The sequence below is a fragment of the Ooceraea biroi genome, chromosome 4 (assembly GCF_003672135.1).
Source record: "Ooceraea biroi isolate clonal line C1 chromosome 4, Obir_v5.4, whole genome shotgun sequence".
Taxonomy (NCBI): domain Eukaryota; kingdom Metazoa; phylum Arthropoda; class Insecta; order Hymenoptera; family Formicidae; genus Ooceraea; species Ooceraea biroi.
In genome coordinates, this window is record NC_039509.1 from 9,869,363 (window position 1) to 9,893,867 (window position 24,505).

General features: G+C 46.3%; 1 protein-coding gene and 1 long non-coding RNA gene across 22 annotated transcripts in view; both read left to right on the plus strand.

Annotated features, from left to right (window-relative positions):
- LOC105282675 (disks large 1 tumor suppressor protein) overlaps positions 1-24,505 on the plus strand; it is a 452,432-nt gene that overhangs the window by 304,375 nt on the left and 123,552 nt on the right. For 16 of the 21 annotated variants that reach the window (XM_026969150.1, XM_026969153.1, XM_026969151.1 and 13 more), the window contains one exon: positions 1,758-1,799. The exons of the other annotated variants lie outside the window; for them this stretch is intronic. In XM_026969150.1, the coding sequence (XP_026824951.1) occupies positions 1,758-1,799 (42 nt within the window). The remainder of the gene's footprint in view (positions 1-1,757; positions 1,800-24,505) is intronic. 21 annotated transcript variants of the gene reach the window in all.
- LOC109611199 lies at positions 5,187-9,340 on the plus strand. The gene is made up of 2 exons (XR_002193528.2): positions 5,187-8,338; positions 8,447-9,340. It is a non-coding gene; the product is annotated as an uncharacterized LOC109611199 (long non-coding RNA).

Below are 24,505 nucleotides of genomic sequence, written 5' to 3' on the forward strand. Positions count from 1 at the left end.
GACGAGATGTGTAAAAGGCGTGTTGGGAATGCTCGGCGGTACTCGGCGAAACAGCAGGTGGCCGATAATGCTCTTTTCTCTCCGGAAACTAAATTCACCGCTGTTCTTTTATGATAATACCGGGTCGCTGGCGCGGCCTGACGTCCCTGAGATGTAAATCACGGGGGATGTGTCTCCCCCGTCCACCCTGTCGTGTCTGGCACATGTCGATATCCCGGCCGCCTATATTTTCTCCATCCGATTCACGCGCGACCCGGCTACGTTTATTAGAAATCAGTATATCTGCCCACCCGTCGCATTTACATCCCTTCCCTGGGGTACTCATTAAACGCACCTGATTCTCTCTCCCCGTAATAACGAGCAACTATTACTCGCTGTAACTATCAATATGAGCCAACATTAACTGCTTCGTCGGCCATGAAACGGCCTCTCATCAACGAGTCGCGTTCAATCTGTCGTAAGCTTGGATTTACAAGCAATTGCGCGCTTGGCTGCGTGTTACGCAGCTTGTAAGACCGCGTTGAAGGGTGCAAAGGTACTCGGAGCGCAGGTGGCAGGATCGAAGGTGGGCTGAACGAAGATCAGGTGCAGTCGTGTCGACACGGGATCAGCTAACACGTAAAGTGGCTTGAAGAACCCTCAAGTGACAAAGAGTTGCTCGATCTGCTCGAGCAAGCCGAAGGCTGAGCTCCTTCGCTCTTGAAGATTCTCGTCTACGAGAATCTACCATCCCCTGAAACGCTCATGACTTCCTCCCTTTTAACCCCCTCCTCCCTTCCCTCCCTTTCCGCCGTTCCTCCGGGCGCAGCATTTTCGCGAACGGTACTGTTATCGAAAACCAATTTATCTCGCCGATTTATCGAGCGATCGGCCGATTAGCATAACCGCATTGTCGGCTATTTATGCGCCGGCGAGCTCGGCGTTCGACGAATCTCGAGGAAAGATCAGAGTCATAAATTCATTTCGAGGCCCTCTCCGCCGGAGGGGAAGGCTTTGTTACCGTTTAATAGTCCGCGTAACAGAAGTGCGAGTGAAGATAAATCAATTATCGTTCGATCGACCGACTGGTATCAGTCCGCGTGCTTCTCGTCATCGGTGCAAGCTGACGAGCGGACGCGCGCGATCACGGGAGTATTATGAAGCGGAAATATCGTCCGGCGCGATGCGGGTGCTGACACTCGTATGATGAAAAATGACGCCGAATCCTGCGCCAATCGCAATTTATCGTCGCGCCATTTCGCCCGCCGTGGCCGTCATATCGAACAACGTCGATAAAATGAATGTTAATTGCCGTTTTCGCGCTTTTATCAATCCCCAGCGGCGATTTCCGCCGCGAGAAGCACGCGCTCGGCCGTTCGCGCAGCGAACATTGCGAATTGCGATTTAAATGCGAAAGCCTCCCCCGCGATTCGTCCCTTTTATTATTTAACGCCACGGCGTCGCCCTGACCGCGTGATAACTTTTTCATACTCGGGTCGTGACGAGGGAGCGGCGGAAAATTGCCGCAATTAACTGCTTTACCCCTCGCGCGCGTACGCGTCGGGAATAAAGCGGAAATAAGGAGGAGAACTGTCAGCTGATATTATATTGCGCTTCGCGGCGTCGCCTATCGTCCTTTATTGGATGGGGCTTTTATTTCCTGCCTCGCGGCTTTGTGCGAGATTCGTTGTTCGATTTCTCGTTGTTTGCTGACTTATTTATCTATATGATCTTCTTTTGTTCTATCAATAATCACGGATCTATTTCTTCTGTTACAGGTAAGTCGCATGTCTCCCTTCGCGACTACCATTGTGTTATATGTAAGTAATCTTTAAACATTTCTCGATTTGCTTGTTTAGTCAACGCAATAAAAATTTTGTCATTCGACGAATTTATTAGATCGCCATTCTTCAACGTTTTCGATTATGCGCAACATTTTTGCTCGTTTCATATAAAAATGCGCTTGTGACTAAAAAGGCATTATGAATTTCTCGATTTTTTAAGCCAATTTTTCGATAATGGAGTGAAATTTACAACTACAATGAAAAATGTGGTAAACGTGGTCGATCACTTTGCAGGAAATATGTAATTTTTCACCGCCGTGCTTTCCGTCATCGTTCAACGAAACGAAACGAAAACGCGACGAGCGGCGGGCACGTTACAAAGCGCTCGTTAAAATTAATTCGAAAAGACGCGTGTGCCACTCTGTGAGGGAACAAAGTTAGTCCTCGAGACGACAAAAGCGAATACGACAAAGATGGCATGGAAAGTCACTTTCAAAGCTCTTACAGAAATCCAACTACCATGGTGGACCGCGTCGCGCAGTGCATGGAAAACCAAGGGAGAAATAACGAAACGTGTTGCTCAGGTTTGGAGATTGCGCTTGCTTTCAACAAACTAGCGTAACGGTACGATTATTTATCGAAAGCGAAATTTCTGACAGAAAGTTGATCTCACCTTTTCCTACATTATTGTCCAATACACTAAGAGCACGCACGCATTTCATTTGTAATTGATCACTTCTCGTAGCTGTCTTTGTGCAGGATCTTTTTATACAAGCGCATCGCACATTTTTTTCACGTTTCCCATCAGTTTCGCGTTGCATTGAACGAGACCACGCGGATGTCGATCTCAAGCGGAACCGTAAGATTACGGACAAATCTCCCGGCTGATGGTTCGAGGCAGATATTGGACAGGACGAGGGCGGGCAAAACCGTCGCGAGATCCCGGCGCGCGCGGTCACGTCACACTCGGCCGTTTTTATTTTATTTAATTTTGCCGCGGTGCCGGATAAAACGAACTGTCCGACGCGCGCGGAGCAACCGGGGAAATACCTGGCACGTTCCTTATCACCGCCGACCTAAATTACGGCGTCCGTTTCGACTAGCGTCCCCGTCGCCCCCGGTCGGCTTTCTTCCCCGATTCTTCCTTTATAATCAGTTTGACGTGACGGGAATTTTAACGGGTCGACCCGGTATCGCGCGCGCGAATAACGTACGTATCGTACGTGCCCAGCGCGAATCGGCCGAGCTTATCACGTGACGAAACGTACGTGCGATTCGACCGCGTCGCTCGTTCCTCAGCATTAGCAGCGAGTTCTCCAAGTTCTTCGTAGCCGCGTCCTTCGTTCGTCTTTCTCGTACACACGGCCATTTAGAAATCCTCCCTTCCGCTAATCGCCACCGGAATAATCCGATTATCGCGCGTCCACCAGCGGCGCTCCTAATCCGAGATTCGTCGCGATGCGCCGCATATAAGATACATCTTTCTGTTTTCCACCGCTTGGATCTTGGATCGAAGAATCTGCCCTTCTAAATATATTATTATTATTATCAATCTCTCTCTCTTTTTTTTATTAACTTTGTTAGTTCAGATTAAAGTGTAAATTCTCGCGACTTACGGGCCGTGCAATTCGGATAATAAACGGACGCGTAAACTCACGTCAAGTACGTGTGCGCGTTTGCAAAATGAAATTCCGCTGACGCCATTAAGAACAATTTTGAGAACGATAAACGGAATAATTAACAGACTATAATCATGTCCGCGCGAGTATTATTGTCGGACATCGTCGAGTATTGCTCGTCCCTCACCGTCATTTCGCAATGATATGTCCGCCATCCTCCTTCGTCCAAATGCTTAGATGAGTTCCCCGGAACTGTGCGCGCAAGTAAACTTTTCAAGGATATGAGGTACCCGTATATGAGAACTTAAGCCCAAATTAATCTCGAGGCAAACTAGTACCGGCGAATATTAATCAAAGTAACACAAAATGATTGATTCAACGACATTTTCGTCTTACTTTTCGTGCTGCTAACAAACTCTAGGGCAAAAAATTGGAACTATTGCTATAACATTAAATACCCCAATTTTTCACGACATCCCAATATGCTATCCTCAAGTAGCGCTTACACTCATAAAACGCGACTCAACGATCACCTTAATAGTCTGAAAACGGCTCGAACCGCGAATAAAAATCCCGCTCGAGCATTCGCCAATTCTCGCTCGCAGGTGTAACAATACTCGCGGTCATTTTGCAACCTCTCTTAAAGCGGCGCATGAAAACAGCGCCACAAAAACCGAGCGAAGACGGAGAGGCAGGGTTGCGCGCCTCGGTAAATAATTACAAGAGCCAGCCGCGGCAGAGTGGGCGGCTCATTTCAGGTGTACGCTCCTCTCTTCAACAAGTAACGAGCTTTGCGTAGTAACACTAATGGATATTACCCCGACCGCGATGCACATTAAATTATAACCGAGTCTATCCGGAGCTCCGACACCGCTGCTGCTGCAGCCGCGTTCGCATGCTGTTCTATGATTTTCAAGCCCTGCAAATAGCGTCGGCAAACACTCCCGTTGATGTGGGCGATGATGAGTCCGCCACATACGTGGCGTAGTTTTCGAGAAACAGCAGTTTTTATCAATTTAACCCTCTCACCACGGCAGCATCGGTCAAACAGCGATTATACAGGGTGAGGCACCTAAAACAGGCCACCTGAATATCTCGGCTGTTATTGGTGATAGAAAAAAATGTGTCAGACCAAACTTGCATGGTTTCGAGGGACACATAATTTGTTCTAAATAGTTTTTTATTAGGTGGACGCGTAGAGGTCATATGAAGGTCAACTTCGTTTTTTTAAATGGTATGATATGTTTTTTTACGTACCATCTAATAGAGCGTTTGAAGATGCGCACATTGATCTACGGGTCAAAATCATTCAAGATCACTGAAAGCCAACTGCAAGGGAAAATAATTTACTTTATATTGCCTAGAGTTCTCTGCTATTAAAAATACTGTAAACTCAGAAATGAAAAAGTTCTAGCCCTTAGAAATTTTTCTTTTTCCGCGAAGTTCTGAGTTGTTGTTATCATTATTTTTTATATTGCCTAGAGTTCTCTGCTATTGAAAATACTGTAAATTCAGAAATGAAAAAGTTCTAGCACTTAGAAATTTTAGCCTTCAATGACCTTGAATGATTTTGACCCGTAGATCAATGTGCGCATCTTCAAACGCTCTACTAGATGGTACGTAAAAAAACATCATACCATTTAAAAAAACGAAGTTCACCTTCATATGACCTCTACGCGTCCACCTAATAAAAAATTATTTAGAACAAATTATGTGTCCCTCGAAACCATGCAAGTTTGGTCTGACACATTTTTTTTTATCACCAATAACAGCCGAAATATTCAGGTGGCCTGTTTTAGGTGCCTCACCCTGTATAGTACGGCAATGTAAACTGCTGGCCGTTATGCATGTAGCAATCAGATTTCCGAATTTTAGAAACATGTTCTTTACTTACTTTATTATTTTAACTCATTTTGTTAAAGATCTGACACGTTACAAGCAGAAAACAAAATGGAATTTACATAAACAATATTTATTTAAACTTACATATATATTTAGCCTATTCCTTATTTAAAATGATTTTGTATTTTTCTAATTGCATTTCATTGTGCGCACTCTGACACGTGTATGTGTGCCTAAACTGATGACTCGGTTTGAAACTTTACGCAACGAATACATTCGGGTAACCTTTAGAAATTTTTCTTTCTTTTGTATTGAAGCATCTCGCTGCTTGTTATGCGTCAGCGTTTTTCCAACGGTATTCAACGAACGAATGAAAAATACGGATTCGCGCTGTGCGCTCGCAGTTATGCGTCATCTGTAACAACCAGATCGCGTACTCATACTCGCTTTTCCACGCATTCTCGTTGATGTCTGCGGGAATCTTTGATCCCGCTGTTGCATCGGAAATTTTTCATATATCCGAATTGCAGCATTCGCATTCCGTTTTACGCGTTCGTGCCCTGCGCGACTAATGCACAATACATTCTCCGAAGGGAAGCAAAGCAAAAGCGTTTCTATGTAAAGCGGTCGACAAGTCAAAAGTGCTATTCGAGAATGAACGGCACATGCATCAGCACTGATAAGATGATAAAAGACTGCGGATTTTACGGGAATTTATGCGCAGCTGAAAAAATTCATCGTGCAGTAATGCGCTTGCAGCGAATATCGAAACGATGAAGCAAACCGTTGGCAAAAATAAACACAAATAATAACGATAACAATAATATTTAATAAAAAAGAGAACAATATAAAATATACCGCGACGAAAAGATCTTTCTAAAAATACGTTTCTGTATTTATTTTCTAAACAAAATAAATGTTTCGGATATAAATTTGCAATTTCAAGAATTTATAAATCTGATATTCTTACGATTGAATTCTTTGAAAGATCGCGAGTTTTCTGTCGTCGTCTTGACATCGCGTAAAGATCGTTTATCCAACCGCGGTCGCAAAAAAACTAGGGGCGGAAACGGAGTGACCGTAGCTGCTCGTAAGAGGGGTAGATAAAACGCTTCACGCACTACATCACGCCTAATGGAAACAAGAGGGTAACGAAGAATGCGCTTGGGCGCGAGACGGGTTGAAAGTTGGGGCGGGGTGAAGCCGGAGTGTTTGATGGCGTGCAACGTAAGTCACTGTACTTAGGTACATGCGGGGCGCAAAGGTCTGAGTAGCAGACATCGCCGTCCGCCCCCGCGGCGACCACCCTTCGCCCGCTTTCAACCCCCATCATCGCCCCTGCGTTGGCGCGTTACTCTTTTACTCTCGACGCCGTATAAATTACAGGGCGCATCATGAATTACATCTCGTTGCTGAGATTCCTCTTTACGACTCTCGTCCCCGCTTCCGTCCGCCGCAGGATATTAAATGGGCGCCACGGCATAAAGAGATTATTCCCGGTGTTTCTCAGTTTGCGAGGTCGCGCCGAAGATGCTGCCGACGCAATAACGTTATTGGTAGTTTCCTCCGACGTTGTCGTTTTCCTGGATACGCGCGTCAGCGTGGATGGATATTACACATATATCGCTCGCGAATGATTTAAAGTTTCTCTCTCCGCACTTTTCTAATTTACGCTTTGTCTCTGTGTGTCTTCTCGAACGTTAACCCGTGCCAGATCCTGCGTCGTGTTTCTTTGCGTGCGAAAGCGCGGGCTCGCTTGTGCAAAGGGTGAGGAAATCACATGTCGAAACAACTTTCCGACGTGTACTTCACGCAGCAAGAGAAAGGAAATATAATACCCTTCACTTTGCTCGCCGGCGTGTAAAAAAATGGCCTGCTGCGGACGTAAAAAGAAGCGCTGGAAGAAGGGTCGTCCTTCGACGACGTGGAAATTCCGCTTAAAGTGCAGTGCTATCCGAGTACCTGTCATCGCACGCGTTCTTCCCGACAAAGCTGGGTTCTGCCTGTAACGTGGCACTTTGCGCTGAAAATGGTCTTTCCCTATGAATCGCCAGCTCTATTCTTGTTACTTTCTTTAAAATAGTTTTTATTTTTATTCGTGTAGGAGTTTGCGGTGCGAGGCCAAGGACGCCTCGAGTCACGTTTATATCTCCACTGATATATTTAAACTTTTATCTTGCAATTTCAAACATTTATTACAGTTCGTTATTTTTCTATTACAATATCAAGTGAAGAATAGTATAGTCTAATAATAAATAATAAGACTTGAAACGCTCCACTACCAACTTTTTTTAACTTTGAATAAAAGAAATAGCAGAAGAGTATTAAGATAAGATGTAGCAAAATCTTAACACAGTTCGTTATTTTTCTATTATTTTTATTTCCATAATGAGAAACACATCCTTACAAAAATTCGCTCGCAAGATGATTATTACAAAGACTCGGATTTACGGGCCGATTTAAAGAATCCATCGTCCCGTCACGCGCCGTCAAACGTGCAGTTCTCGACGAGCGAAAATGCGGGCGCAAATATTTGAACGTCCAGCGAGTCGGCCGGCGTAATATCCGCCGCGCTTCACCATTTTACCGCGATGACTACGCTTCCCGTCGCTCACGCCTCGACGAGCAAAGCTGCGGGGGATGATTTTTCCGTTTTCTTGTTGCGCGCCACGCGCGGCGAGGACGACGGCGCGGCAGATGAGTCCGCCGCGGAGTTGTTTGAAGCTTGCGGCGGCAGCGTTGGCAAGAGAGCTGCGCGCGCGTGGGGGTAGATCTTGCGCCGTCCACTCCAGCTGGCAGCATCCCTCTCGGCACCCTCCCACCTCCCTCCCTCCCATGCCGGTGGCAGCTGGCAACCCTCGCCAGCACTCGGCAGTCATTCGCGCGGTTCGCAACCCGCGGGGTCCGCTCCCTTTTCCGGGACTGCCAGTACATCCCTCGGTACCCGGCGCGAACGGTCGCGTTATTATCCTCTGGCCGACAGCTCACCACCGAATCCCGTCCACCCCTGTCAGATCACTTCGGGGATGTCAAACGAAGCATCCGGCATCGTGGTGTTTGAATTTTAACACTTTTTTACCGTCACCAGTGCTTTTGTCTCGACTTGTCTCGTAGGTAAATGGAGTTATCGGTGCACGCAGCGAGGCGTATCGCGACAAGGCATTAAATTAAGAGCCAGTTTCGTTACGAGCGTAAAGTGTTTCTTTGTGTCTCTTTGAACAGGCTCCCGACACAGGATTCTGATCAACGAGCGCTGCAACGTGGCGCGCTTATGTAGTTACGCGATTACTAAACGCGGTGATCCGCAGATCCGCAGCGCGCGTATGTAGGAATAATAATTGCCTAGTCTCTCTCTATTATTAGAGAGCGATGACGTAAAAGCAACGGGATATTACAAATACCGCGCGTACCAATCCCGACCATCGCGAGCTGGTACCAGCCGACCTGTACCTATATGTACACCAGTAATCGCGCACGAGGAAACTTCGTTCGATAAAGGCACACAAATGCTCGTTCTCTCGCATATTGCGGACTCGCGTTGCAGTCACGAGATGTCAGCCGCTCGAAATGTAAAGCAGTCCATCGAGATTTCATCGCAAACTACCGCTAATTCCACGGTTGCAGTGGCACGCGAAAAATTTGTTCACGACCCGTTTTTCCAGTCACGCTCAATCGCGCAGCTCAGATTCGGGCCGAGTAAATCGCTTCGAGGATTAAAATAATCGAGATCGTCGCGAGCTTGCTCAGGCTAATTCGTGACGAAGTCAGGGGTGAATTATGCGGACGTGGCCGGTGCAGTCGCATGTGAGCAGCGTCGAAAGTCGAGTCGCTCGTTCAAGGCCGCGCCAGATCTATCCGGAAGTCACGTGGCGGCGTTCTCCGTTGGTTTCCCTCTTGATTCGAGAAGCTCGGGGGAAACTCCATTTTTCGCCGAGAGATTTCATCGCCAATAAACGGACTCGATTGACCATTTAATTTATTTGCCCGCTCGTTCATCGTTACGCTACCAGCTAGTGCTGGCTTAATCAAGCAGGACGAAGAGCAAATTTATCGAGATCAAACAACTTTTCTTATGTCGAGATCCTATTAAAGTACTGTAAAAGTCAAAGAACGCAAGAATACATCCGACTCTTTTGTTGTTTCTTCTCAGCTAGTTTACAAATTATTGAAGCCCCTCGTTCGCAAAGTTAATTAACAGAACTCTCGCAACTAAACTCATTCGTTTTCAAGTAGCACGATCCATTCGATCCGCGTTCTTCGGCCAAAGTTTTTTCCCGAAGTGATCAACCGGCTCGAAATCAGAGAACGACGACATAGTGCGACGAGATACGCGAGGTGCGAGATTGTTGTTCTTGCGGTTGTTGAATGAGGCTGGTCATTGTGGTGAGAACTGGAGAACGCTTGTCAATCTGGAGTGCCAGTGCGGATCACGCGTGGCGCCCGTCTTCATGGGCTTTAACGATAAGAAACTGAGGAGATTACGAAGATTGCGGCTGTTCGGCCGCGCCAAAGTCTACCTCACGGTCCACTGGCCTCAATTGGTGGGTATATATTACAAATTACTCTCCCGATATTATACAATCCCCGCTTAATTCCCCGTTGATAACGATCCGCAGATTGAATTGCGAATTATTTTTCCAATTGCCCTCATGCTCAAACTCTGATGCTTCGATGAGCACGTAGCATCGTAATTTTTTGTTTTCTTTTATTATACTTGTTATCCACAATTATTCAATATTGCTAATCGATACAATTAGATGGCCGCGAATCAATCAAAAGAGGGTCTTAGATGGATTTGAGTGGTTGAGTACTTTGCTCGCGAGCGAATGGGATCAGAGAATTTCGAAAAGCCACGAGATGCGAATCACGTAGAGTGCGCTCATCTTCGGGGGAATGAGCCTTAACGATAACAACCAAGACAATGGCTGGCTGTCTGACCTACCGAGCTTATTTTTATCTCGCGCTCGGCGCACCGACGATTCTCAAGCCGTGGATAACGACGTTCTCTCGATCTGCCGTGGATTATTTTCCTCTTAATGCAATTCTCACGGGCTACGTCCCCGCAGCAGGAATAATGACGACGCGCGTTTCTCGGCATTTTCTTTTTCAAGTCATTTTATTTAGGCGCCTCCAATCTCGCCTGCGAATGAAAGGGACTCGTTCTCTTCCGCGGCGTCAAAGAGCGCCGTGGGGTGATTTCCTTAAATCTGTTTGTCCGCTACGACAATTAAAAGGCAATTATTTTTCAGAGTCGCCGCCCATCTTACCGCGCTACGCGCTTAATCCGTTTTAATCGACGGTGCTCGGCCGAATTTAAACGCCGCCGCAAATGCCGGCTTCGGCGAAACGCGATTACTCGAGAAGCCCCCGTTGTCTGTCCTTCGAGAGTACGCTATGCTTGGCTTCCGGCGCAATTCCGGATGCGGATCTCGTAGATAGCGCCGCGCCAGGATACGTAAAGTCTCTCTTTCGCAACGATGCAAACGTCGAGATTTTCTCCCGACTCTTAAGTATTACGTGTGTGAACGAACAGCCGTGTCTCTATCCTGAATTACAATTTCGCTTTAGAACCTATAAATTTCGGATAATTGGAAAGATTTCCGGAAAAGCGTTGCGAATCCGAAACTTCAGGAGCAACATTTTTGCGAGCGAGCGAACGAACGAACGCTGATGTGGTCCAAAAACGCTGGCAACAGGGTGTCAGGATCACTTTCAGCGATAAATTCCTCGTATTAGACGGCAGCGAGTCGAATAAAGTTATTATGATTAATAGATTCTTCAATGAGAAAAAGAGAGATAGCATTGCTCAGAATGTCGGTGCCTCGTGCATCTCGATTGCCGATACAGCTCTCTCGGAGTACTCCGCCGTTCCGGATACCGCGGAATATCGGAGTTCTTGCACAATGTCATACCTTCCTCGAATGGTTCCCGAATAGCCCACAGACAGTTTCGGGATAACCTTGGGATTGCTCAACTACATAAATGCTTATCGCGCGCATCCCGGTCGGGAGACCTCCTACGCGGTTTGCAATGCACGCGTGCATCGATGCGCAGCGTTGATCTCGTACGATCCGAATTACTTGATCGATGGATCAACACGGACGCAATCTCAGCGACAGTTGCGTCCACTATTTTGTCGTAATAAATTCTCGACATAACGAAACTGTGATAAAGCGGTAATTATCGCAGCGCGAATTTTTCCTTCGGCATTCGAAGTAGCGTAATTGCGCTCTCGCAATTTCATTAAAATTCCAGCAACGCTCGAGTTATTCCTGAACGCCGGTCTTCCGCCGTGAATTCAGCGGGACGATTCTGAAGGCAAACCGCGCCTGGTTGTTTCGCGCCGCGAATAAATCGCCCTTCGGCGTCTGATAGAAAATTATACCGGCCGTCCCTCCCTCCGCGCGTGTTGCAACGTACATACGTTTGATTTACGCCCGGATACCGCGCGCGGATTCCACCTGTTCCGTCGCGGTCTTGCTCGAAACGACGACGATAAGGCAACTGCCGCACGTACGACCTACAAATTTTGATGGACGTTTATTCTTTCACGCAGATACGCGCGCGAGTTGCACCGTTATCGTAATTCTAGCTGAAAACGGCCAACTGTTAGCCACAATTTCTACGCGTTTCTATTATTAGGAGACTCGTTGCGCTACATAAATTTATATTTATCGGATTCTGTGGCGTCCCGACTGACTGCCGCGAGTTTCATCACGCTTCTTCGATTAAGGTATCTCATTCGATTTGTGATGAAGAATCATGCTGCGAAAGATTTCAAAGCCAAATAATTCGACGGTGCTTTGAATGTAGCTCCGATGGAATGCACGCTGTAACGTGAAAATGTCGAGATATCCGTTGTTGCATTTTCGACTCGATTCTTCGCAATCAGCGGGCCGCGTCTGGAAACGACGAAGAGGATTTAAAACCACCATTGCGAATCATGAAAAGTGCTTGCGCATGGCGGTCCCTTTTCTCATCAGAAGCAATATCTCGGAATATACTCCCTCCGAAATGAACGCGAGCAATTCCTCTGGCGAACTGAAGGAGTTTGCGGGAGAAAGCGAGTATATTCTTCATAGAGATTAAAAAAGATCGAGTTGGCCGCATAAATCACGTGCGGAATTTACGTTTTTCGTATTAATAACGCAAGTTAAACGTCTCGCATTCGTGAATTATTTTAACCAAGTTTTGCTTGACGTGTTGCCTCTGATACTTTAATACCGCACTTTAATACCACCATTACTTAACGGTGAAACTGCAAGACGCATCCCGTATACCTCCGATCTCATCTCGCTTCATAGAGACTGTCAACATCCGGCGGACCTAACAACGCATCCATCTAAGTGCAAACACACTCGAACCCGCGTCTGTGCAATAACTTTCTCAATCATACGGGGAATGCGTCTTCCTCGCCATCCTCCCTACCCTCCCTGCCCGTCGCGTCATTGCCAAAACTTCGACTTGGACGCGTTCGATTGTCACGTTTACGCGATACCGCCTTCTCGCGGTATCAAGATCGCCCGGTATTATAGTTTGACCCAGTTTTTTTTCAATTTACGTCGTCCACGACGCGGTACGCGTCGTACCTACCTATCTACCCATCTACTTACGTATCCAGTGTGCTTCGGTAGCACTTTGCACACGAGCAGTTTCGTCCCGTCCAATTTCTGCGACGCGTCCTCGCGCGCGTCTTGCCATCCGCCCACCCCCTTCCGCAACTCCGCGAAGCAGATATGTTCTCCCCGATGCGAAAGGGATTTCGAGGCATTCATGCGAATTTCAATTTATTCGGGTACGCTCCGTTCCTCCTCCGTCCGCTCCGGGACGCCGGCAAGGAAAGAGCGCCTTTTGACGAAGATAATAGCGAGATTAATGAAGCGATCGGCCGACGCGTGACATTTAAGACTCGATCGCGTCGACATCGATTCCCGCTAAATTTACTTGAATGCTCCCACCCTCGGATCATACTTACGACATAACGCGATTCTAACGGACGGGGAGATCCTCGAGCATCGGAGGAATCGAGTCTGGAAGTTGTCCTGGATCACGTCAGTTTTTTCTTAGTAATCGCGCATGGTTATTACTTTTCAGAGAACTGCAGGCACACTGCGCTTATTATATAAAATGTGCAGATTGGTGAGCAATATAAGAGCGGCTTGATGGTCTCCTGGAAAATGGATCGCGCTTTTAAGAATATTCCACGAACGAACCGATCCGCTCTGATCGACGGCCGATTATTATATTAACAATTGCTCGCGTCCGATGTAACTCACCGGCGAAGGGTAGCCTGGGGGATGAAGGAACCCGGGGCTCTCGCGTAAATCCGACGGCGTAACGACGGTGAGTGCAAGGTTCGGCGGCTGGGAAAGAGAATAGATACTCGGCGTGAGGGCGGCCGACCGCAGCTTACCTCGGTTATAATGGATCTCATTACTTTTATCGCGCGGGCATACATCTACTCCGAACTCCGAAATTACCTTCTTCCGTCGCTTCCACTTCGATCCCGCTTGCACTCCCATCTACATGCAAAAATTTCGGACGAAGCGGACGTGCATCCAACGTTGGCCATCTCGAGCCGGCCATCTGCGTCCCCTAATTTTTCGTTAAAATTGCTCGCGATAAGACGTACATCGAGCGCTCCATCGCCGGCGCTTAACGGGCACCGCTCCTTCTTCTCAGAAGATCCCCCAAGGGAACGTCCGTCGACTCGTTTCCTCGCTTCTTGTTAATGACATTCCAGCAGCGAAATCGACGAAATTCTGTGGTAAATTCCCGTGATGAACTCTTCGTCTCTGTCTGTTTACGCGTACTTCCGTACGATTTACTCCCGAAGGAGTAAATGGACAATTCTCTCCATCGCAGCGATTCCGCTTCCGAAATGCCAGTCCATCGATATCTGAAAATTTTCACCGCGTCAACGAATATCATGGGCACTGACGCGACGTGCGCGCATTCACGGGGTATTTAATGATCCGCTTAATAGGTCGATTACGAGATTACCGAATTACGCACGGACGGACGGGCCGTTATGCATCATGACCGCCGTCGTGCACAAAATTGTATGGCATGGCGAGACTGCGGCCGATCTCGCATCGGTCTGTTTGCCTTTGCATCCGTATTACCGAAGCGCACGCAGTGAGTGCACCGTAAATAAAACCGCGCGATCTCCGATAAACATTGAGCGTGTCGTCGCGCTGTTTGCGACGATTAGCGGAATTTCACACGCGGTCGCTCGACTCTCGCAGAACTCAAACCGCGCTCGTACGACTAAATCAGCTCGTCGCTTTGCCATCGAATCAGCCCTTAAACTGTACGCCGACCTATCGCAAGTAACGATGTCGCGAAATGCACAAAATAATTTCTCGATGAACCACTCTCTAATAAAAAAATATATATAATCATTTAGCTGTATCTGTGTATCTTTGATATTTATTCATCGATACATATTGTTAAAACTTTCATATTATTATTAATTTTATTATTATATTATATTATATTTATTTTATATTATTAAAACTTGATATTTATTTATCGACAAATTATACAAACTGGGCGTTTTACTGAAGGCAGAAAAAAATTTCGACGATACAGATATGAACGCATCGAGTAAGAACAGAAATATACCGCGGTATTACAACTGTCGGGAGGTGCTCCGCGAGATAACGCGTCCATGCCGCGCTTTAATTGCACGGGAGACTTAACTGCACGCGGACTTGATTGTACAGTGGTCCCGGATGCTGGGCGTGCTGTATACCCCGGTCGTATATCGAAATTACGCGATTACTCGTGTCACCGCGAACGAATGAGCGAGCGAGCGAGTGAGCGTAAGCGCGCTCGCTTCGGAGAGTGTCTTGATTAAAGCATTTTGCATAACAATGTGCTATTGGCCTCAGCGATGGCCGGAGAGCAGATCTGGCCGGCGGGGTCGTAAATATGAACGTTTTTTAATAAAAGAGACTAATTAACGCACACCGAACTAAAAGCCACTAAAAAAGGGATGCCGTTGATTGTATTAATGTCAGGTCTCGTCACTCTTTAGAAACGTGTTTTTCATAACTATTTTATAAATCGGCCAGTCAAAAAAGATTTTTGCGGTCCCGCCGTACGATCAAATCGAGAAGCTCGCTCGCACAATCCCGCGTAATAATAATAAAAAATATACACATGTGCACGTATCTGTACAGAGCATACTTTCATTTATAGCGGAACAAAATTCTGTAAATAACGACGATGAAAATATTGTGAATCCGTTAAACGCGCAGAGATACGCGTTGTATACCGCAAATGAATGTACGCGCTTTCACTTTTGACATTAACGTTGTATTTTAATTGAATTTTACGTGCATGGAATTTTATTCCGTACTCGTATCCCGTTGCCGCCGCCATAAATACGAAAGATCGTGGTGAAAAATGTCGCTGAAATATTCGCGATCCGCAGCCCGCAGCTTCCGGTTACCCGTTCGCGCCGAAGCGCGATCAATCGTGTAATAGTTGCATACGCCCGCGCCGCGCGGAAATCCCTTTGTAGATACGAGAGTCCGTGCGCGGAACGCGCCTGGGAGTAATTCGCATGGATATGAAAAGCATTTAAGGTCGTTCCCGGGGTTTTCGGGACCAAGTAGTAGGTGATTTTGCGCAAAGCTGCGCGCGCGAGATGTACATTATCCATGGACCCGTGCGCGCGAAACGAGGAAGGAAGGATTCCGGAAACAGTCCTTAATCGGAGAAGTACGAGCCAAGTTTATCCTGGGAAGCTGTTCTACCGCGCGCCCCATGGCGCCATTGGGAATCTCGGATGTTCCGTCCGATGGTGTTTCCGTGCTTCTTGTCAATCGCACGCACGTGAACATGGAAATCTTGCATGAAAAGACACCAAAGTCAATTACATATTTGATCATCTCATCGTTGAGAAATATTTCGCTGCGCGAGGTACAACTCAATATAAAGTGTGAAAGCAGCAAATGATGAAATTTAATGCTTTTACGATAATGAAATTGAAAAGCGAATAAATTTGAGATAAAGAGTGGAATTATTGAGCGATACATAATTAACAATCTTGTGTGTTCTGACCGTTGTCTTTCACAAAGCACGTTCCGCCAATTGAGTGCATTCTCGATGCATACATATATCCGTCGATCGATAAAACTATTATTTATCATCACGAGATATTACGTATTCAACAACATTTGACATTTTCCGTTGCTTTCGAAACGGATACATGATGGGGCACATTCAACGGTGCATCGATACATTTTCGGAAAAGTGCGTTTGATTACGCGATATAATTTTCCAGGCCAAACCACAGACGTGGCCGGAAAAATTGATTACGGATCGACGATATCAAGATCGCGTGCGCACGATGACGATCGAATCCCGATTGATTCGCGTAATTAAAATCGTGCCGTCGCAAACAGGAAAACGCAAATGGATGAAACGGATGACCAATAATTTATCGGTAACCCCCGCGCGAACCGCGGGACAGACGGGATCCATTGAATCATTCACCGCGATGACGCTCCGAGCGGAACGAATTTCCGGCCTGGGCAAACGCGAGTGCGTCGCCATTAATTAAAATCTCTATCTGTACAAATAAGACCAATTAGTATTGCGACGGACAAATATGACCGCACCGAAATTGCATATTCACTTCTCGCATGGCATCAGTAATTTAAAGCGCGACTCCTTTCCGGTTAATTAGCAGCTAATGTTTCCCTCTCTTTCTTAAACGCAGGTTTTCCGATAATTCCATCGAAAAACGGGTAATTACTCGCCATTGTAATCTCTGTTTAATTGTTATCCTGTTTCGCTCGCAAAGACAAAGCGAATCGTTCAACGTCGAACGATACATCAAACAGGGAGGAAACGAACGTGCGTTACTCGCCTCGTGAGATCAAACTAACCGCCGTAGTTACATCGGTTGCGCTGCAACGTGCGATGAACTTCAGCGGCAAACGGTGTTTGCGTAACCGCAAATTTCGCTGTCGAATGGGAAATGACGTACGACGATGCTCCCTCTCACATCGGGTCGTTAGCAGCCCCTTGTTTCCGCGGCGGCACGTAACAAACGCCTCGTACGTTCCACATGTTGTATATCGTTGAATTTGAGGTCCATTTCGCTTGCACTTCAAGTGTCACATCGTGGTAATCAACTTTGTTCTATCCGTCTCTATTACACCATACGCAATCGTACCACTGCGCTGGTTGCGACTCGCAAACTCATGCTGTCGCGTGATGCATCCGAAATGCAATGCTGATATCGCGTACGCTTAGATAATGAGTGTCCGATGATGCGAGTTTTGATTCGTTTTGTTTGCTCGTAGCGAGTTTAGCAGAGGATAATTTATCGAGAAATGCTGGATATCTCTGGAAATTTCGCATTAATAACGGTAACACCAATTTTTCTCGTATTATTGACATCGAATGTCGAATAATGCGTATTCGACGCTTTAAATACCGCTTGATTTTCAATCTCCGACACGTTGCTTTGTACGTGCATTCAATGAAATTTATGTTCGATTTATCGCGGCATCATGAAAATACGAGGAGAAGTATGAACGACATTGTATGCAGAGGCTTGCGTTTTCAATACTTGGCTGTGATTGCCTTTACAGAGCACCGCGTAAACGATGCACCTATATGTGCATTGCATTATTTTGTATTATTTTGGAATATAATATGAAAAATATCGAGTCGATTATTATAGCGCGCCCGTTTCAAAGGTTTCGCAAACATTTGCTCCTTTTTATCGAGAAGCATGTCAAATACATGGCGCAATGTATTTCAGCGGCAATAAATTTGCTCCTACTGTCGCACCACGAATAATACCGCTATATTAATTAAATATTTTATGTATCTCAAAAGATTTGTGAACAATTCCATCCACTTATGCTAAATCTTACAAATAACGAAATTACATAAATTATGTAACGCGCTGAGCGGACAAATTTTAGACACGAGCGTTTCGTTTCGCATTGAAGTTTTTGTAACATCGGACTTGAGACTCACACACGAACGGAATAATTTACACAAAAGCTTATCATGCAAAATTAAATGAATATATCATTTTATCGGCCGCGACGATGTTATTATATTATCGTATTGTATATTATTATCGTGCCGGGTGCTCGAATACCCGATCAACGACACTTCACCGTCGCGGATAATTCGATCGAGTGCCGTACGTCGCTGCGCAGGAACACGTCCAAATATATTCGGATTCAAGTGGTCACCCCATTGAAACCGCCAACCGACCACTCGGTCTCTTGCCATACCAGTCTGCCTCGCTATGTGCCCCGCATTCGCTGTGGTTGCACCAGCATTTGCATATTTTGCCTCATTCAACATGCCATTTAATTAGCTTTTGTCCCTTATAACTTATCAGACATGACGACCCATCGGGAGAAATACTGCTGAACACTACGGAACGCAAATTGCTGAAACAACAACGGCAAGCGATTGAAAACGCATGCAATTTTAATATATTTGTCAATGTTACATTAATACTTTTACTAAACGCTTGAGTTATCTTTTTTTATTCAATAATAAATATTAACTCTGTTTTTTTGCGAATGTTTCTTGGTATTGTTAATACAAGCACGCGAAAGCTAGACTCGCGAGCCTGAGTCAAGTATTTTGTGACGAAATGCCTCGATATTCATGGCCGACCAACTGACGGCTGACGGGATTCTCAATAGCTTCACCGGTCGAAGATCAAAGATAATCAGCGACGTTTCTCCCGGAGGCCGTTTTTGCCACGACTGCAGAAGGGTCTGTTTGACTTTCGTCTTTCTGCGCGCGCACCTTCTCTCTCTCCCTTTCGTGCCATGAAGTGGCGACGAAAAGTGGAAAAACGAGAAAGATCTGCTTGCCTGCCAAGTTTCTGAGTGCACTAGTCGCTGCGACTTCACCCCGATGGAGAATTTATCGTTTTCGATGACGCGGCCGGTTCGATTCAGGGATGAACTTTTGTTTGACTGGGATTAGATATGCATGATTTTGATAGATTACGTTTGATTTTCGCCACATCAACGAAAATAAGTGACTTTGATACGTTTTTGCGCGTCTCGCGTTTTCTGATTCTGTCTGTCTGTTTCTTCGTTTAGCAAACAATCCAGAAAATATTCACAAGCGAACAAGTGTGTAAAAATTATTTCGAAATTATTCAGTTGAAACTCAAGATAAACAGAAGGTAAACAAAGCTGTAAAACATTTTAATTCGCAGGTACTAATATTCCTGCTTTCGAATTAGTAGAATTTATTCTCAAGGGACAGGAGAAAAAGTTTTAAAATTCATCGCGCTGTGTTATCGCAGGAGATTAAGCAAAGGGCAGCTTAGCCTCCGAAAGAAAAACAACGAATCGTAATTTTTAGTTACGAAAACAGCATTTACTCCGACACGAACCTGAGAAAACCTGACGGCCTTAAAAGCTTCGGGAGAGCATTTTATATAAGAACGGACAATTACGAGAAGACACATTTATCTGGTTGGTTCTGTCTCCCATAAGCGCGCAAGATCAAAGATCCCTTTTGTAGAATCGCAGCAAAGGATCAGTAAACCGGAATTAGTAAACCGTTAAATGATCGGTGCATCTCGACATCACCGATATCCGTGAAGGCACGCTGATAGCTCGATGGAAGTTAATCGAGGTAACGTCTCTCACAGACTTCGCATGCATGGACGAGCTTAACGAATCAACGCGGTAATCAAATATCGCATCGGGCTCCTCGTAGCGGAAATCATCGGGAAATTCGCGGGCGTCCGGGCGTTTTCCGCGGCGGAAACGCTTCGTCCCATCTGCTATCCGGTCTCTTTTTGTTCGCGCGCCATTCGATATCAGTCAATCACGAATGATGTTGCGATCAGACTGCGGGGCGTTATCGAGTTAATGGAAAACGGTAAAAAGTACAGCCGGTTATCTCTGCGCGGTACGACACTGCGGGGCGTACACCCCCGGCGATCATCCCCGCAACCGCGAATTGATTGCGCGGCGATACGTACGACGCGTATCGCAAACCGAAAACACCGCAATGCGCCCGGACAACAATGATATTATTGTGCTTTGGTCGTTTGATCGATAGTCACGGCAGCGAAATTCGTCACGCGAATCTTTGTACGGTCACGCAAATCCACGCTGCTTTTTGTATTATTAATTAGCTCTTCGTCCCGTCATCCATCGAGCGACTCAATCGAAGTGTTTTTTGGCCTAATTATTGCCCTCATTATGATTATATGAATTCTCGGGTGTTCACATCGCGATTGCTCGGTTTCATCAATTAAGCGAACCGTTTCTTCCATGTGGATTCAGCTTACGATGTTTATATTTTACTCGCTTTGGTAGCCTTTCTGGTCGCAATCCGCTTGGACGATGAATTACTACTTACATCGCGCTCCTTGAATTTCGTTCATCAGTAGACCGCAAAATCTTGAGTTCTATCCTCAGAAAAAGGCGTGCTCCGACATGCTCAAGCTCCTCCAAACGAGTTTTCGCTTGAAAACCAGCCGTTAATTCAACGGAGTGCCTTTGACATTCCCGGTCCTTTATCAACACGCTGTTTCCCACCGACGGAGAGAATCTTTTTCTCTCTCTCCCTCTCTAACGGATCGCAATCCGCCGCAAATTTAGTTTCGGGCATACTCGTCGCAATGTCGACATGTCTTTCAGCGATTCTTTTCATCCACCAAAAGGGCTTTTTTGCAAACTTGTCTGGCGATCTTCATAGTAATTTCCGCGTAAAACGCTAACCGACCGAGAGGGGCTTTGTCGGACAATAATTCCAGTGCTTATGTCGTCCACGATGCGAGTTAATCCGGGCTTGCGACGATTAAAGTGATCCGATTTGGCGCAATATTAAAGATAACCATGACGTTGATCCGATTTGTTGATTCTCCTGCCAGCGTTCTCACATCCGACATCCCGCGTTTCGCGTACGATCGAGCGCTTTGAGTCGGTCCATTTCCTTCGAAAGCACGCATTTGCTTGCGTGTGCACGTGGCACGCAGACATGAGCGAGAAGCATGTACCGCGCGTGGCGCCTTTTGATGTGGATGACATGTGGATTAGTGAGCTTGCTCGAGGCTTCTTGCTTTGAGATGTCCGACCAAAGGCCGACCGTACCAGTGCTCTCGATGCATTTCCGGATAATTTGGATCGCTCGACATTGCTGCCATGTACGCACTCGAGGCAACGTACATGCGTTTACATATGTATTATAACACGTCTTGTGTACACATATACGTACGTACATAATGAACTTTGGAACGGCTAGCGTCACAGTCTTCTCTTTAAGATCAGCCTCTTACTACCGTCTTTGATCAGAAAGTACTAATTGTGTAGCATTAGACATTGACTTCCGCGTTCTTTCGCGTCTTCGATTTTCGATCACTTTCGCCATTCTCAGCGCGAGTTTGAGAAAAGGGCTCGTACCCTCCGACGCAGATATTCTCTCCGAGGATAGTGTCCGTAATTGAAGTCCCTGTACTTTTCGCATCTTCGTCCACCACCTTCCCGCTCGCTAATTGCCACTTCCAATTTCAGCTAATTACTTTTCGCCGAGTTCCTCGCTCCACCTACCCCGCGCGCCTCTGTTCGATCCGTTATCATTGCCGCTACGAAGTTTTGCAGAACGGCTGATAATAGCGTATCTCGAAGAAATCGGCGTCACCATCCTTACTTAACGAGCAAGCGATACGGGAGTTGTCGTTTTGTGTCTACGGATCGTCTCAGAGACTCGCAGAAGAGCCTGTTAATTCTAAACTTTGCAAACTTTGCGCAATCGAAGGAAACGAGTTTGCAATGATATATATAATATATCACTCTCTCGATGTGACGGCGATAGCATTAAATTATAGATTATAAAATTTAAAGTAGGTACGCTAAGAGTTACACTAATATCGTGCACTTCTACGCTTCCTCACGTCGTAACGCGATTGTCTGAACTCTGAACTGTTCCACTCTCGGTTACCAATGCGCTCATGTAATCTGACAGCATTGTCTCCGCGCGCTAAATTAATTATCGGGAAGGAACACGTAGTCACGTTGACGCCGCTCTAACGTTGCATAAGCCGTCGATGATATAAAATTATGCGAACAGCGGCATACGGGATGCAGGGGTAGGTATCGAGAGATGATGGACAGCCATGAGAGAGTTTTGATTTCCGTCCCTCCGCGCGAGTCCGATAACCCATCCAGACGCGGCTTTGATTACAAAGCAACCCCGACGTCTTCGATATGACAGCAGCGACAACTTGGACGCCGACATGTGCATCGACATTGTTCTCATTGTGTCACTATACATATTCGTGCCTCCGTCAGTTGCAATTGTTGCAAGAAGCGATATGCGTCGATACAATCTTGATTGCGACTTCAAAGTTATTGAATGTTAATACGAGTATGGCCGTCGGATATTTCTGAATTACGTTCTACCCGTCTATCAATACATGCGTAAATGTAATAAATCGAAATAAATACAAACATTTTATATTTAAGGTTTTAAAGTTGAAACGTCGTTGGATATGTCTCAAAATTTCGTGTCAGGTGTCGTCTAGCTGGTCTTCGATTTAGTCGCGCACGTGATATTCGGCATGAGAGATCAAGTTCGCGGTGGCATGGGGAGAAGTATGGCTTTATTCGCGCCGTACGGTGAAGTTCCCGCGCGCCGGAATTAAGGTAAAACACGAAATATCGCGGGTGTCGTTGCAGGGTGGCGCGCGTCGTTCTGGAACGCGTGCGCGCACGGATGTATCCATTACAGCGGCATTTTCTTGGAGGAAATTCGTTTTCCCGGTTTCTCCGCACCTGCAAACCGGGATACATGGCCCCGTCCTGACTGCCACGCGCGGGAAAGGTACTCGGGGTTGCTCCAGGAAGGGTTGTCGGGCGGCAGACAGGAGGAGGGTGGAAAACGGCTCGCAGCGGAGCCTCTTTAGTGGCTCGTAATTCAACGAGAGCTTTTCTCGAATTCCCCGGCAGCACGGGGATACAAATTTTGCACGCACATTTCCATGGAAACGACCAGCGTCGCGACGATGGTGGCACTCGGCCGGGCGAGAAAGAACGAGCGATGTCGTGTCGGGCGACGAGATGGCGGACGGTGGATTCTTAAAAAGCGGCCGGCTGGAGAGCGAACGCTAAACCTCCGATGGGCCATTCAATTTCCATCCCGTCTGGGAGTCCCGTCATACGTAATATCGCAGCGTCAGCGGAAGAAAGGCGTCGTGGCTGCCGAAAATCGATTTTCCGAAAACCGCTCGAGGAAAGGAAGTGCTCGCGTCAGATTAACGGGCACTTCGGAGAACGCAGGAGCGCCGATAAACGAGCGGATCGATCAATTCAACAAGCCTTCGTTCGCTATGTGCACGTTTATTCTCGTTTACCGTGCAAGATATGTGCGATATTATGTATCGTGCATTTTTTGATGGACTTATTGGCGTTTCTCGCTGATTCTGCAAAGTATTCTGCTTAGGAAATAAATTCAGAATACGCGCACGCAAATCTGTTCTCTTGGAATGCTAAATAATTCCAAAGCGAGTCATCTCCTTCAGTTGCATCTCGAAAAATTTCTGATTCATAGAGAATTCGACGTCGAAATGTAATTTGATATTTGAAATAACAAGTCTGATCATTCACAGTAAAACAGACAACAGCTCGACTACTCACGTAGAAAATAATTGTTCATCGTCTAGAAAAGGCTGTCTTGTTACATTGCATTCGATTTATTTGCTGAAACGAATCGTCGCCACTCGATCGGATAAATATCTCGTCGGCAAAGCAGAGTGGAAAGTGGCGAGCTTGATGAACGTCCTCGCCCTCTCACTTTCACCCTGTTGTCGCAGGGGTTGGTGGCCAGGTACATTTATTCATGAGGCTGTCTGCTCGTTCGTATAAATTCCAGTTCTGCAGAGAACGTTCCACTCTCCAGGAATCGTAGACAACCCGGATCTCGCAGAACAGCGTTTCGCGCGTTCTCATCAGAGACTCTCATCAAAAACACGTGCACGTCGAAGAAAACACCAGGAATTTTCAGCCTGATGTAACGCGAATCGCGGGAAAAAGAGATCGAAAGGGTTGGCGTTACGTGACAAAGTATTGCGTGAAATCACGGTCACGGAAACGTCGAGTACCGTGCTTTATTTTCATACTAAAGTACGTAGTCTAAAGAGAGCTGCGCAAACAAGAAACAAAGAAGCAAATTGAAAGCTGGGAGAATACTGAAAAAAAATTGCTTGAGAAAAGACTCATTGCGCGGACAAATGAACAAGATATTTGACGGAACTGCAAA